Source organism: Callospermophilus lateralis, chromosome 1 (assembly GCF_048772815.1).
Source record: "Callospermophilus lateralis isolate mCalLat2 chromosome 1, mCalLat2.hap1, whole genome shotgun sequence".
NCBI lineage: Eukaryota > Metazoa > Chordata > Mammalia > Rodentia > Sciuridae > Callospermophilus > Callospermophilus lateralis.
In genome coordinates this window covers 52,864,991-52,881,858 of record NC_135305.1, presented here as the reverse complement: position 1 = coordinate 52,881,858, position 16,868 = coordinate 52,864,991, and the positions used below count along the sequence as shown (strand labels likewise).

Sequence of the window (16,868 nt, the reverse complement as noted above, 5' to 3'; positions counted from 1 at the left end):
ACTCTAAGAAGGAGGAAAATGAGCTTCCCAAGATTATACCGTGAGAGAAGTGAGTTGGCCAGGACAGCGAGAAAGGGTCTGGGGACACCCACAGGCTTTAATTCTCTCTCCTCACAGTGAAACTGCTCACATAAACTCTGAGTGAATTGCTCACCTCAGATCAGGCTCTGACCTGCCCAGATGAGTCTAAGGGTGGGAGAATGGAATTCATTTTTCCTACCCCATCTCATGGGATAAAATGAGAATTATTTTTTAATTACCAGGCTATTAACAAAGAGGCTCATTTATTTAGAAACAGTGGACAAAGGAAGAAGTATTTGGTACAGCGTTAGGCTGGAGCCAACTCAAAATGGGTCATGAAGGAATCTAGGTGCAGTGGCAAGTGTCTGTAGTCCCAACTACTTGGGAGGCTGAGGGACGAAGATCACTTGAGCCAAAGAGTTTGAGGCTAAACTTGGCAAACATAGTGAGACCCCATCACAAAAAAACTTTTGTTCTTTTTTAAACTTCAAAGTATTTGCAAATAAAATAACACATTTCTAAATAACTCATCATCAAAGAAGAAATCAGAAATCACCAGGGAAATTATAAAATATATAAAAATATATATTATATATACTATATTATATATAATATATATGGAGAGAGAGGAAAAACAGGGTACTGGGGATTGAATCCAGAGACACTTTACCACTGAGCTATATCTCCAGTCCTTTTCATTTTTTATTTTAAGACAGGGTCTACAAAGTTGCTTAGAGCCTCACTATGTTGCTGAGGCTGGCCTTGAACCTGTCCTCCTGCCTCAGCCTCCCAAGTCCACCATGCCCAGCTAAAATATTTTGAATTTAGTAAAATGAAAACATAAAACATGAATTGAAATAAAAGCAGTACTTAGGAAGGGAAATTATAGTTTAATTGTCTTATAGGAAAAGTTCAAGAATTAATTAAGCTTCCATATAAAATTTAGCTAAAAAGAAAACATTAAACAAATTAAATGGAAAGAGTAAAAAAATAAAGACTATAAATCAATGAAATAGAAATGGACAAAGAAAAATAAAACCAAAATTTTTTTTGATTTAAAAAAAAACAATAAAATTGATAAAAATTGAAAAAAAATTGTTGCTAGAGTGATCTATAAAAGAGAGAAAATACAAATTACCAATTTAAAAGACAGAGGGAATATCACTATGGATATTATGAATTTTAAAAGTATGAAAAGAAAATAATTCCAATAAATTTATGCCAAAAATTGATAACTTAGACTTTCTATTTCTATGCCATCACATACAATTGAGTAAAACTGTGTTAAGAAAAACATTTTAAGCTAAGTACAATAGTCAACATCTGTAATCCCAGCAATTTGGGATGCTGAGGAAAGAGGATTGAAAGTTCAAAGCCAGCCTCAGCAACTTAGTGAGGCTTGAGCAACTTATCGAAATCCTGTCTCAAAAAATAAAAAGGGCGGGGATGTGGCTCAGGGGTAAAGTCCCTTTGGGTTCAATCCCCAGTATCAAATATATATATATATATACTTTTTAACTGACTTTTTAAAAATATTATTTTTTAGTTGTCAATGGACCTTTATTTATTTTTTATATGTGGTGCTGATATTCCAACCCAGTGCCTCACACAAGCTAGGCAAGCACTCTACCATTGAGCTACAACCAAGCCTTTGGCTGACTTTTTAAATTTGTTTAGGAATAAATCAAATAAATATGTATATTCACACAATACTCGTAATTAAATCTCTCTCCACAAATGAAACTCCAGGTCCATATGGCATCACTAGAGGAGTCCACCAAATATTTGAGGAATGAATAACATCAATTTTACACTCAGAAAATGAAATAGCACTCATTTTATGATCCAGCATTACCAAAACCAAATAAAGACAATGTAAGAAAAAAAAAATCAACAGACCAGGACTAGTCAGAAATGGAGACAAAATCACTGACCCACAACCAAAAGAGACATACTCTGTTCAGGGGTTGGAAGATTCAGTATTAAGATGTCAATTCTCCCCTAAGTAGATCTGTAGATTGAATAAAGTCCCAATAAAAATTCCAGAAACTAGAAATTGGCAAAGATTGATTATAGTTATTTTTAAGATAAAAATTTGAGCAGATAACACATTCACAAGGTACAAACATCCAACAGCATGAAAGGGGAGATAGAGAAGAGTCATCTCCCTCCCACCCCTGTCCTTGACCCAATTCCCACTAACCTTCCCCCAAACAAAGCCACAGTTGTCATTCTTATTTTAATTTGTTCTTATTAGTTATACAGGACAGTGGAATGCATTTTGACACATTGTACACAAATGGAGCACAACTTCTCATTCCTCTGGCTGTACATGATGCAGTAGTATAATCATACATGTATATAGGTTAATACTGTTCATCTCATTCCACTGCCCTTCCCCTCTCCACCCCCTCTTCCCCTCCCCTCCCTCCCATCTGCACAATCCAGAGTTCCTTCATTCTCCCCTACCCAACCCCCCCACCTGCATTATAGATCAGCATCTGCTTAACAGAGAAAACATTTGGCCTTTGGTAAAGTTGTCATTTTCTTTTCATCCTTTGGAAGATGTTTATAACATTACACCAATTCACATTTCCACTAATAATGTTTGACAGCTCATATTTATAGATCCATTATCTCTGTGGATCATCAAACTTTTGAACTTTGAAAGGCAAAACAAATGACATTGAATTGAGCATCTTTCCACTTGCTTTTTTTTTTCTTCCATTAATTTTTGTTCATAGCATTTGCCAATTTTTCTATTACATTACTGGTCTTCTTTTTCTCTGTTTTCAGGCCTTCTTTTTTATATTGGAAACATAATTTGTTGTGTGTGTAAACTGAATTGCATTATTTTCTAGTTTGTAATTTGTCTTTGAATTTGTTTACAGTGTTTTTTGCCAGGTGAAATTATTTTGGTAATTAAATTTATTAATCTTTTTATTTATGGTATTATATTTTGAAGAAGTTTTCTCATTCCAAGGTAATAATAATTTCCCCATGCTTTTCTGTATTACTTTTATGTTTGTTACCTTTCTATATGCCTTTAATTTATCTAGATTCTCTTCCTGGTATGTCATGTGAAGTTTATAATCAATGCATTTTTTTTCTGTTTCTCCAGATGGCTACCAATTAATTGTCCAACACACTTACTGTATAGTAAGTTACATATTTCTGTCACTGATTTGAGAGTCATTCATTCATTGAGTTTACTGAGTACCTACCACATGCTACTACATCCTGGGTGCTTGAACAAAAGAAAACAAAACAAAAAGTTTACATTTTTGGAAGGGGATTCAGACAATAAAAAATAAACACAACAAATAATTATGTAGAAGTTAGGAAATGAAATATGGGTAAAAAGTGGGGGGTTGGGGAAGCAGAATAATGGGGACCAGAAAGGTTGGTGGAGGATGGAATGAGCAGATTGTGGTTTAAATCTCACTGAGAGGGCTGGGGCTGTAGTTCAGTGGTAGAGTGCATGCCTTGCATGTGTGAGGTACTGGGTTCAATCCTCAGCACCACATAGAAAATAAATAAAGATTTTTTTTAAAATCTCACTGAGATTTAAGAGAACAATGTCACCTTCATCATAATCAAAAGTCCTATTATTGGCTCAATTTCACAATTTATTATATATTCCATTGATCTGTCCATTCATAGTATAGTACCATACCATTTTAAATATTGAGGATTTATAGTATTTCCTAATCTGATCAGGTTAGTTTGAAGGAAATAATTCCTTCCTCCTTCCCTCCCTTCTTTCCTTTGCTGGGGTTTGAATTCAAGGTCTCTGGTATGCTAAGCAAGTGCTCTATCACTGCCTATTCCTGCCCCACCCCCTCAGCCCTGAATGGGATATTTCTAACACAGAGAATTTGAAAGATAAGTTTGAATGGTAAGGCACTTCATATTTGGCAAGTTTTTAAAAAATTTCAGTAAGACAAGCAATTGTTTGCAATTGGTTCCTTGTCTCTGCCTGGATAAAATTCACAGTAGAGAAAAGACTTTCATAATAACAGCTCAAGGAAAGTTAGTCCTAGGGCTGGGGATATAATTAAGTTGGTAGACTGGTTGCCTTGCATGCACAAGGCCCTGGTTTCAATCCCCAGCACGGCAAAAAAAAAAAAAAAAAAAAGTCATAAAATAAATTACTAACGCTACATCATAAAAGAAGCACTCTGAGCCAGGCCCAGTGGTGCATGCCTGTAATCTCAGAGACAGGAGGCTCAGACAGGAGTATCACAAGTTTGAAGCTAGCCTCAGCAACTTAACAAGGCCCTCAGCAACACAGTAAGACCCTATCTCAAAACAAAAAATAAAAAGGGCTGGGTATGTAGTTCAGTGGTTCAATCCCCAGTACCAAAAGAGAAGACCCTAACTATAATTGTCAAATGTGAAGATGATACAAAATTAGTAACATTGGGTGCAGCTGATCAGAATCGGAATCCTCATTTTCAACATTGGGACCTTCCCAAATTTCTACAATTTCCAAATACACTACCAATTTCATCATTGTTTTTGAAATCAGAAAAATTTAACATGAATAAAATTATTTCTGGGGCTTTTGCTTGGTGGTGGAGTGCTTGCCGAGCACGTGTGAGGTACTGGGTTGGATCTTCAGCACCACATAAAAATAAATAAAGGCATTGTGTCCATCTATAGCTAAATTTTTTTTTTAATTATTTAAGAATAGTTTTTATCTTGCCAGTGGTGCACACCTGTAATCCCAGTATCTTGGGAGGCTGATGCAGGATTATTGCAAGTTCAAGACCAGCCTAGCACTGTAGCAAAATTAAAAGGGATGGGGATGTAGTTTGGTGGGAGATGTGCCTGGGTTAAATGCCTAGTACCAAATAAAACAAAGAAAAACAATATCTAGGGGCTGGGAATGTGGCTCAAGCTATAGCGCGCTCGCCTGGCACGCATGCGGCCTGAGTTCGATCCTCAAGCACTACATACAAACAAAGATGTTGTGTCCACCGAAAACTAAAAAATAAATATTAAAAAAATTCTCTCTCTCTCTCTCTCTCTCTCTCTCTCTCTCTTTAAAAAAAAGAAAAGCAATATCTATATCTTGAAATGCTATAAAAGTGATCTTTATTATTAAAAACCTATATATGGAAATATTTAAGGTTAAAAAGGAAATGAGTAACATTTAGATTCACATCTAACCAATAGAATCTAAGTTCACAGTGTGCATTAGTACATCATATCACATGAATATCTTGTATAATAGGAAAATATAGCTATTGATTTATCATTTGCAGATTTATCCCACAATACCATACCCATTCAAAAAAGAACTTCAGTATTTCCATTTCTACAGTAGTAAAAGCCCAAATGGGAATACAGTTGGTAGAAAAAAAAAAAAAATCCTTTCTCCCTTTTCTTTTAAGATTATAATTGGTATACTGAAATGAACCTGCAAAAATTGGTAATTTTTAGATTAATAATTTTTAGATTAACTTATTTGTCAACTTTGTCAAGTTCTTATAACTATTGAGACCCCAGAAACACTGTTTCAGAATGCTGTTAGATCTATCAATCTCTCTAGACAATACTACTTTAGGAAGATTTTGGGGTCACTTCTTAGCTTTCCCTAATGCACATTTATGTGTGTGTACAGGCAGACTTTTGAGAGTCCTATCGTGTAACAGTTTAGTTTTCCCCTCCCCCAATTCTACACTTTATAACTGTTTTGGCAATGATCTATTCATTGTTTCACTGCAGAGTTTTGTACAACAAAGGACTGTACAACATGCACTCTTTGATAATACCCACAGCTATCTCTGTGGTAACAAAATCTTTGAAAAGGAAAAGACAACTGTGGTGGTCAGTCTCCCAGAGGGCCCCAGTGATGTCACCTCCTGTTACTCCTACTTTTGGTTGTCACCAAGATCTCACTGACAGGGTTGGTCTGTGTGACTGAAAAACTAAGCAGAAGTGGTAGGATGTTTCTTCTGAGATTAGGTAATAAAAAGCACTGAAGCTTCCATTTGGTGGTTTCCTCTCTCTTTCTTGCTACTTTTTCATCATTCACCCTGGAGGAAACCATCTGGCATGTTTTGAGTAGCCCTACAGAGAAGCCCACATAGTGAAGAACTAAGGCCTATCAAGAGCCACATGAATGGCCTTGGAAAGGAATCTTTTAGGGGCCAATGAGATTTCAGATGACAGTCATCCTGACCAACAGCACCACTACAATGTTAAGAGAGATGCTGAGTTGGAACCGCCCAGCTAAGCCACTCCCAGATTCCTGACCTTCTGCAACTGTATAAAAAAACAATTGTTTGAAGCTGCTAAGCTTATGGATAATTTGTTACACAGTAACAGAAAACTGAAATATTAACTGAAACAAATGGAATCAACCTAAAAAGGAGGAGGAAAAGAAAAGCCCTAAAGAAAAGGGAAAAACTTTACATAAGAAGGGAGAGGAACTCTGATTTCTTCTTGGTTACTGGATAATAATTTAGTTTTCTTCTGAAACACTTTTAGCATATTTCTGAAGGTAATGTCTTGTCTTCTCTGCATTCTTCCATCTGATTATTAATCTCTTTTACCTCTGAGCACCTAAAACCTAAAAATTTAACACAGTATTAATTTATTTAACATTATATTTTGCTAATAAGTTATAGGAATGTATGTCCTTCAGGGTAGGATTTTTCACACTACATAAAAATGAAAACTACCTTTAATCAATTATTTAGTTCTGCATTTACAGTGTTAAATAAAAGGAAAAAGTCCAAATTGCCCTCATACTAGTACAGCAATATATGAATGTTCCACGTGTATGGAAAAAGTCTAGAAGGAAAAAATTAAAAAATAGTATCCAAGTGATGAATTATGAGTTATAATTTGGCAAACTTTTTACTATATAAAGTACATCAAGTGTATACGCATTATTAATAGTTGATGGGCAAAGCAGCACACATTCTTAAGTTATATCTGTTTAGAATTTTAATTTGTTTACAATAAAACTGATTGGTTGATTGACTGATTGTAATACAGGGGATTGAACCCAGGGGTGCTTTACCACTGAGCTATCTCCTCAGCCCTTTTAATTTTTTATTTTGAGACCAAATGTTCTCAGTGTTCACTAGGTGGCACTAGACAAAGTCTCAAAATAAAGTTGCCCAGGCTGGCAACTTGGGCAACTTGCAATCCTCCTGCCTCAGCTTCCAGAGTTGCTGGGATTATAGCTTATATGCCACCTCACCTGGTTTAGGGTTTATTTAGTTTTTAGAATTCCACACATTCCCACATAAGAATTACCTCAAGAGTGAAAAAGTTCATTATTATTAATATGATTTGCTATAATGCATTTTAAAGAGTCCTAGAAAAAGAAGAAAATATGATGTAGAAAATAGAACTTCATACTGAGAATCTACCACCAATTAGCTCAGTAAAACTATTTGATTCACTTGGTATCTTCTTTTCCTCAACAGTAAAATGGGAAGATTGGGTTAGTCCTACACTGTCTATTACAGTAGTCACATTTCTGTGACTATTGAGCACTTGAAATGAGGATAGTCCAAATGGAGATGTATTGGAGGAGTAAAATGCCCATCATCACAATACACACTTAGTACACTAAAAAATAATTTAAACTATCTCATTAATGACTTTTTTAGGTAGTATTTTTTAAATTTATTTTTTGTGGTGCTGGGGATCGAATTCAGTGCCTCACACATGCTAGGCAAGTGCTCTATCACTGAGCCACAACCCTGGCCCCCCTTAATGACTTTTTACATTGACTATATGTTGAAATGATAATACGTTGAACATATTAGGTTAAGTGTTAAAAATATATTTTCCTGTTTCTTTTTTGCTAATATGGCCACTACAAAATTTAAAATTATACATGTGGTTTTCATTGTATTTTTATTGAATGACACTGGGCTAGATCATATCTTCCAGCCCTTAATATTCTCCTCTCTAAAACAAATCAAGAAAGCATCTGCAGCATGTATGTTTGAAGTAATCCCTTCTTCCTTAGTGTCCACTAGATGGCACTAGAGTTCTGACCTAATAATTTAGAAATTTAAAATTTGTCCTTGCACCTTCCTAAAATGTGCTCTGCATAGTCTCATCTGCTTGGCTTTGCTCACATTATTCCCTCTACTGAAAAACTCTTTACTCATCTTGGGCAGCAGGCCCACAAGCCTACTCATTTTAAAAATTTCAGAGGAGGCTAAAGCAGGAGGATGGTGAGTTCAAAGCTAGCCTCAGCAACTAAACAAGGTGCTAAGCAACTCAGTGAGACCCTGTCTCTAAATAAAATACAAAATAGAGCTGGAGATGTGGCTCAGTGGTCAATTTGCCTGAGTTCTATCCCCAATACCAAGAAATAAATAAAAAATTTTTTAAAAATTCAGCTCCTCTATGGGGCTGATGTTGTGACTCAGCGGTACAGCAACTCGCCTAGCACGTGTGAGGCGCTGGGTTCAATCCTCAGCACCACATAAAAATAAAAATAAGGGTATTGTGTCCAACTACAACTAAAAAAACAATTAAAAAAAATTTCAGCTCCTCTAAGAAGCCCTTCCTTAACATCCTACTGTTGCCTGCAAATGACTTTATTGTACCCTTTTGTATATATGTGTGTATTTGTGTGTGTGTGTGTTTTTATTTATTTAATTATTTATTTATTTATTTATTTATTTTACAGAACTATGTACATCTTTTTACCTGAATTTCGCTCTACTATTTTTTTTAGAGGGTTAACTGGGGATTGAACCAAGACCTTACACATGCTAGACAAGTAGTCTACCATTGAGCTACATCCCTAGCTCTTTTTTGTATTTTATTTAGAGAAAGGGTCTCACTGAGTTGCTTAGCACCTCGCTTTTTGCTGAGGCTGACTTTGAACTCACAATCCTCCTGTCTCAGGCTCCTGAGTCACTGGGATTACAGGCATGTGCCACTGTGCCAAGCCCCTTTTTATTTTTTTGAGACAGGGTTTAATTAAGTTGCTGAGGTTGATCTTAGGACCCTCCTGCCTCAGCTTCCCATGATGTTTAGATGACAGGCATATGCCATAGTATCAGTACCCTCTACTCCCTTGTGTCCATTATCTGAGGAAATAGTGGTGGGGGGTCTTAGTTAAAGCCTGACATCTGAAATGTTCTGTAAGCAATTTATTAGCGCAGAGAAGCAAAGTTATACCTCAGCAACAAATCCCAAAATCTCAGTAACTTAACACAGTAAAGTAATTGTATTCATCAGGGATCCATTGAGGGTTTATTTTATTTTTTAAAAATTTTTTAGTTGTAGTTGAACACAATACCTTTATTTTATTTATTTTTATGTGGTGCTGAGGATTGAACCAAGGGCCTTGCACATGCTAGGTGAGCACTCTACCGCTGAGCCACAACCCAGCCCCCCCATTGAGGGTTCTTTTCTGTGGCATCTCCACTCCAGGACCTATCCTAATGGAGCAGTTCCAGATGGCACAATTCCAGTCACTGAGGCAAAGGAAGAGGGCCTTGCAGGTTTGGGAATCAGCTCTTAAAATGTTTTAACCTAGAATTGATATAGTCACTTCCACTCACAACTCACTGTCAGGAATTAATTACATGGCCCCATCCAGCCAGAAAGGGGTCAAAAAGTGCAATCTACCTAGTGCTTAGAATGTATGGGAGACGTATTTGAATACCAAAGACTACCACTAAGGATTCTTGTTGATAATCATGCAGCTCACTCTCTCTTCCTGCAGGTGGCATATACTCACTACCCTTCCCCCAAAGAAAACAAGCCAAGACGGGTTAAATAGTTGGCTATAATAATATTAGATTCAAATATAACAATCTCTGGGTGATGCACAAAAGTTTCTCCACCAGTTTCAGATAAGGCTTGAGGTGGAGATCTATAACTAAAAAGACAAGCTATGTGCCCCCCATATCTAATGCACAGCAATGGAATAATGACAGACTAAAGCAGTAAAGGAAGAAGAATGGGAGGCACCATAATGTGGTGATGATGATATCCCATTAGGCAGATGTGGCAGGACCTCTTGCCCTGGGGGATGGGGATAGCCTTGCTTAGGCTCCAATTTCACCTCTTAGGAGGGGATTCTTAGGTACCCTCAGCAACTAAACAAGGTGCTAAGCAACTCAGTGAGACCCTGTCTCTAAATAAAATACAAAATAGAGCTGTTTATATTTTTCTGTTTTAAGCCATTGAGACTTTAGTGTTCTTGCTACAGTATAACCTAACCTAATGTGTCCTTGACTGACTCAGAAACTGAAATCTAGAGAGGGGTAATGATATTTAAAAAATAAGGGCTGGGGATGTGGCTCAAGCGGTAGCGCACTCGCCTGGTGTGCGTGCGGCCCGGGTTTGATCCTCAGCATCACAAACAAAGATGTTGTGTCCGCCGAGAACTAAAAAATAAATATTAAAAAAATTCTCTCTCTCTCTCTCTCCCACTCTCTCTTTAAAAAAATAAAATAAAATAAAAATAAAATAAAACAGGCAAGGTGACACATGCCTATATACCAGGTACTCAAGAGGTTGAAACAGAACCACCACAAGTTCGGGGCAGCCTCAGCAACTTGGTGAAACTCTATATCAAAATTACAAAGGAGCCAAGCGTGATGGTGTATTTTGTAATCCCAGTGGCTCCAGAGGCTGAGGCAGGAAGATCACAAGTTCAAACCCAGCCTCAGCAAAAGCTAGGAGCTAAGCAACTCAATGAGATCCTGTCTCTAAATAAAATACAAAATAGGGCTGGGTTGAGAGCCCCTGAGTTCAATCCTTGGTACCCTCAAAATTAAAAAGGGCTAGGGGACAGAGCTCAGTGGTAGACAGCTTGCTTAGCATTCATGAGGCCCTGAGTTCAACTCCCAGAGTCACAAAAAACAAAATGAAACAAAAAACTGTAACATGTATGATATTAACTTACACAGAGGGCAGCAGAGATCTTGCTGGAGGCTGGAAGGATGGCAAACACTGTTATGTAGTAGCAAAATATGTGGTAGAATTGTAGCCTACAGTGACTTTATCTAACAAGCTTGCAGATCTAGGAGAGACAGAATTTTAGCAACATGAATATAGGTTACTATTTGTTGTCACTGACAACAAACTATTAGAATAGCTATTTGTCAGCAGGTGTAAGGCATCAGACTACAGGCCAGGAGCAGAGGTGAACACCTGTAATCCCAGCAACTTGGGAGGCTGAGGCAGGAGGATCACAAGTTCAAGACCACCCTAGGCGACTTGGTGAGAACTTGTCTCAATAAAAGGGGTTTGGAATACAGCTTAATGGTAGAGTTACAATGTTTCCAGTACCCAAAAAAAGAAAAAAAAATCTAGAAAAGGGCAGGTATTAGCACATGAAACTGCCCTAAAATCAGAGATAAAAGGCCAACTACATTTTTTAATAGTACTATACTAACAAAATACGAGTCACATAAATCTAGCTAACCTCTTAGGGACTAGTTTACTAGTCCCATACTGACTACCATAGTGCAATAAATAAAAATGATGCCTAAACCACTGGTTTCTCAGGTAGTGGCATTTTAATTTAAGAAACTCAGGGGCTGGGGCTGTAGCTCACTGGTAGAATGCTTGCCTAGCATGCATGAGGCACTGGGTTTATCCTCAGCACTACATAAAAATAAACAAGTAAAATAAAGGTATTGTGTTCATCCACAACTAGAAAAAAAAATACTCAGGAAGATAAACTGGTTTAACAGAGGACATCATGCTCCGTTCTTTTCTTTGGTAAAATTACATTAATAAAATAATGCATACACCCAGATGGGAGTGTAAATAGGTATATTACCAAAAGCAGAGTGAATAGACATATACTTATACATGCGATAGGATGTGGAGGAGTGATGATGGATACAAGAGAACAAAAACAATCACCTGTGAGATGCAGATACTGTCAGATGACCTGATCAGAATAAAGCAGTCATTTTCATAGAGAAAAGACATTGAAGAACGTAGAAGGAAAAAAGTCTCCTGGACTGGTAATTCTCTTCCCCCCAGAGACTAAAGTTGAGGGCCTGGAAGAGGGATCTTTTTTTTTTTTTTTTAAGAAATAGAGGCTGAGCATGGTGGCACATTCCTATAATCCTAGCAACTTGGGAGACTGAGGCAGGAGGATCAAAAGTTTGAAACCAGATTCAGTATCTTAGTGAGACACTGCCTCAAAATAAAAAATAAAATGGGCTGAGGATATAGCTCAATAGTATAGTTTTTGCCTAGCATGGGCAAAGCCCTGGGTTCAATCCCCAGCAGCACAAAAAAAGGAAAAAAGGGAATAGATAGTCACGAAAGGACTGTGGTTGTCCCTCTGTATCTTTAGGGGTTGGTTCCAGGACTGCCCCTGCCCCATTTAGAGCTTAAGTCTGTTTTATTTAATGTTATAGTATTTGCATATAACCTCTGCACATTCTCCCATGTAATTTAAATCATCTTTTGATGACTTACAATGCCACATACCATGTAGTTATCCTATATTGTTTAGGAATGACAAATCTGTTAAATGTTCAGTACAGACTTTTTGGCAGTAGTAGGGACTGAATCCAGGGGTGTTCTCCCTCGGAGCTACATCTCCAGCCCTTTTTATTTATTTTTGAGACAGGGTCCACATTGCCCAAGCTAACCTCAAACTTGCAATCCTCCTGCTTCAACTTGCCAAGGAACTAAGATTACAGGAGCTTACCACTGTGCCTGGTTCAGAAGCAATTTTTTAATTAAAAATACTTTCAGGAACTAAGATGCAGCTTAATGGTAGTTCAATTCCTAGTACTGAAAACAAACAACAAAAAAAATCTTAATCTACACTTGGCTGAATCCATGGATATAGAATTTTATTAGTCTGACATAGTCAACTGTAATAGTCGAAGCATAGGCTCTAATAACTGGTTGTGATATGGGCAGTAAACTGCCCACATCCCCAAATTCAGAAGTTTATGATTAAACAAAAGTGCTTTAAGCATTTTCCTGTTCTGAAGTTTTAAGATGTTAATCCTTAGACTAGGTATTAAAACTCTTCCCTATCACTAATTTCAAGGTCAGAAGTCAAAATAACACAGTGGAAATACTTTTTCAACTTTATTGCATCAAAAAATTCATTTAAACCACATAGTGGCCAAAATGCCCATATCCTAAGCAGGCTTTGTCATTCCACTGCCCTCTTCAGACCAACATACACAAATACATGTACGTTATGTTGGAGAAAGACTTATAAAAATATAGGACAATGAGAATTAAACAGTGGATATTCTATCATCTCCTTCCTTGTAGCCAATGCACACACCTTAATAGTTACCCAGAAACAGAGGCGCTCTCAGGAAGAAAAAACTGAACACCAAATAAACTGACCACAAGACATTCATGTCCAAAGAAACCTTTGGCAGATGTTTAGGATGCTGGGTTGAAACCACCACCATCTCCCAATAGCTGAAAGTGCAGCACAAGTCCACATCTCAGATGTGTCAAGATCCACACTGTGAAGGACAGCAAAGCATACAGCCGATCCTGGGGAGAAGGGCAAGTTCACTCCATCCCATAGCCATAGGCAACCCATGCACATCTGTGCATTAAACAGGCTCCCCCCATCCCCAGGGCAAGGAGCATATCCAGTCAAACAGGTCTGTCTGTGCCTAGTAATAGTTCTCTGGAAACACTGGTGGTGTAAGCTTGCCTGCTAGTAAATGGGAAACTTGGCTGGCGTTGCTGAGGTCGATGTTCCAAGGTATGGCTGATGCGGAGGACGGTTTTACTGCACCCCTCTGGATTGATGGTCTGGTAGGCCCTTGGGGGACTCTGTGTTGGTTAGTTGACCTCTGGTGTTCCATGTACTCCCTGGCAATGGGTTCTCCACTAAGGCCCCCAAAGTCTCCATCAGTCTAACAAAGACGGACAGTAGGGTCAACACCACACCTAGCAGGTAAAGGTTCAACATATTCTTCATGGCTGAAAGTACCCCACTCCTTTGCAGAGCAGTAGTGTTGCCTTCTACTTCTGGATGGTCTCTGGTTCCTGAGGAAAGAAAGGAAGGGGTTAATCTTCAGCCTTTGGAGATCTACATGCATCAAGCCCCAACACTTCTATCCTCCCAGGAGTAAATGAGAGGCTTGGCCAGCCAGGGAGTCAGTGGCCAACAGTTTTCCCACAACAAAATCTCCAAGTACATAAATTTGCACTGCAAACTCCACTACTGTAGAGCCTCACTTGCTTCTCTAATTCAAGAGTGCTACTTAAAACTTCTACTTCTCTTTAAGACTGTTCTTGGCAGGTACAATGCACAGACCCTATGCTACAGTGCAGCTACCTGTAGCAGAGGTAGAGCCTTCTTGCAGGGGAAAGGGGGAAATATAAGAACATACCCTAGACAAGGCAACTTACCAAGAAGTCTCTCCCATTTTACTGTTTGATTCCAGTTAACCATAAAGTTTTTGAAAGTTAAAATAACCTTAAGAGTCAAATCTATCAGTTCATTTACTCAACAAATACACCCTGAATACTTAAGAGTGTCAGGCACCCCAGAAGGTACTAGGGCCACAAGATAACCCCACAGACTCAAACCATGCCCTCACTGGACAGTCAGTTACGACACAACAAGCTACACGCTGGGACAGGAAAAATATGCTGAGGGTGCTTTTGGGGGGCGTGACAGGGACGCCTAGTCCAAACACCAGCAAGCAAGGGGTGGGCTACCGGAATCCCAGTCCATTTTAGAGGAAAACGGGTTGGGGCGGCTGACCGGTAGAGACAAGAAGCCAAAGCTCCTGGCGGCCCAGCCCCAGTCCACGAGGCGGCCAGCCCAGCACGCAGCTCGGAGGATGGGGGCGGGGAGCCGGGAAAGCCACTCACCTCGAGGTGGAAGGCCGGGAGTGGCCCGCAAACGGTCACAGCAGGTCGCACAGGAATCGGAAGGCAAGTCCTTCGACCGGCAGCAGCTCGAGCGCCCCGCGGACTAAGGTCTACAAAGGCAAAAGCCCAGCTCGCGGCGATACCAACAGTCAGCCTGCCCGGCCCCGCCTCTTATATCCGCGGCCCCGCCCCGCCGAGCGGCTGACGCACGCGCGATGGCGTCCGCACGCTCAGGCCTGCACGCACGTCCTCCACGGCCCCGCCCCCGCGCGAAGCGGTCTGGTGTTGGAGGCTGCGTGGGTGGTTAAGGGCAGACGTGTTCTTAAAAGTGTGTGGCGAATGGTTCAGAATCGTTGCCGCCCGGGTGGGACTTGTCGCGTGCATTACCTCCGCCTGCCTTCGCCTGTCCTGAACTTCGGGAGGAGTCAGAAGACACATTAATGCATGCCACGTCCCGCGGAAAGCACACCTCAGATGACCCAAGAAGGCTCCGCCGTAGCGGAGGGGTTCTTGGGTTTTTTTGGTTGGTTGGGTTGGTTGGTTGGTTGGGTTTTTTTTTTAGTTGTAGATGGGCACAATACCGTTATTTTGTTTATTTAGTTATTTTTGTGTTTGGTGCAGGAGATTGAACCCAGTGCCTCACACTTGCTAGGCAATGTGAGGACGGCCTTAGGCCAGACCCTAAGCTACTCCGTTTTAAAAACTTCAGTTTGAAACCTGCTGTCTCATGAGGCAACCTAGAGCCCTCCAGTATGGCCCCCCAGGCACAAACAAGTCACTTCCACCCACGCTGATAAACTCAAAAGTGAAGCCTTGATAGCTGATAAGGATTGAAAAGGAGGGGGGTTCAAAAGCCCCCAAATTTAGTATAAATAATAGAGCAAATGACAGATATCAGCCAGCCAATACAGATGCACCCAAGCTGGAGAGCCTGATGATGAGGACCTGGACTGACATCCCGTCACTTGTCATTGTTTGCCTGATTCTCTGTGTGGTCCTCACAGCTCTCAAACTCTATAGCTGCATCTTGACCCTGGTAAGAACTGCAACTTTTCCCTATGACCCTCTCCTCAGCCATCAGCTCCATCCCAGGAGAAGCCTGCCTTGGTTCCTGATCTGATCACCTCCATCTGAATGAGTGTGCATCTGCTGGACTTAAAGCCTAAGCCTTAAGACTTTTGATCTGATGATTGAACTTAGCACACAGAGGAAATGTCTATCAATAGTCTGTCACGATTAAGTGTGTTTGCAGTGCTTAGAATTAGTCTAGAATTGTTTGCTGTGATTTGATTATATCTGTTGCAGTGCCTAGCATTAAGGATTGTCTTTTCTTGACTAACAACCTACAGAGTTAAATTGTATTGAGTGATTTGAGTGAATAAAGTATTGAAAAGGGCAGAAGCGCGTGGACATTCTGTATTTCTCCCCCTGGACTGCATAAGTCGCACCTTTGCCCATCACAACAGCCAACCACTCTACCACTGAGCCACAACCCCAGCCGGTAGAGGGAATTAACCAGAGACTTCCCCAAAGAACAACTTGTCAGAGAGCGTCGGACCCCCATTCCACCCCTCCATTTCAGGGACTGAAGAGCGGCTTTTGTTTGAATTCTTAGAAGAACCAGTTGAGACTCCGTCCTCCACCCTCCATTCCAGATCCTGAGATTGAATTTACCACAGATCTCTCTGGAATGGTGGCAGCCCTTTTGTATCATGTTAACTCACTTTTCATAAAAGTTTGTCATGTTGCTTAAGAGACTGGAGGTACTCCTGGCCCTGGTGAGGTATGGGCAAAACACTTTGTCGTCTGTGGCCTCAGTCTCATCTATTGTGGGGGCACTGGCTGCTGAGTGATTTTTTTTCCATCGGTATTTTTCCAAACTTTTTTTATGGACACAATAGCTTTATTTAATTAATTAATTTATTTTTATGTGGCACTGAGGCTCAAACCCAGTGCCTCACATGTGCTGGGCAAATGCTGTACCACTGAGCCACAGTCACAGCCCTAGCCCTCAC

The 16,868-nt window shown here is 39.7% G+C and overlaps 1 protein-coding gene across 1 annotated transcript; it reads right to left on the bottom strand.

Moving 5' to 3' along the window:
* Positions 1–12,906: 12,906 nt before the first annotated feature.
* Positions 12,907–15,010, bottom strand: Hilpda (hypoxia inducible lipid droplet associated). The gene is made up of 2 exons (XM_076862239.2): positions 14,854–15,010; positions 12,907–14,019 (listed from the first exon to the last, which is right to left on the bottom strand). The coding sequence occupies exon 2, from the start codon at positions 13,949–13,951 to the stop codon at positions 13,757–13,759; it is 195 nt and encodes a 64-aa protein (XP_076718354.1). The 5' UTR covers positions 13,952–14,019; positions 14,854–15,010; the 3' UTR covers positions 12,907–13,756.
* Between the last annotated feature and the right edge of the window lie 1,858 nt (positions 15,011–16,868).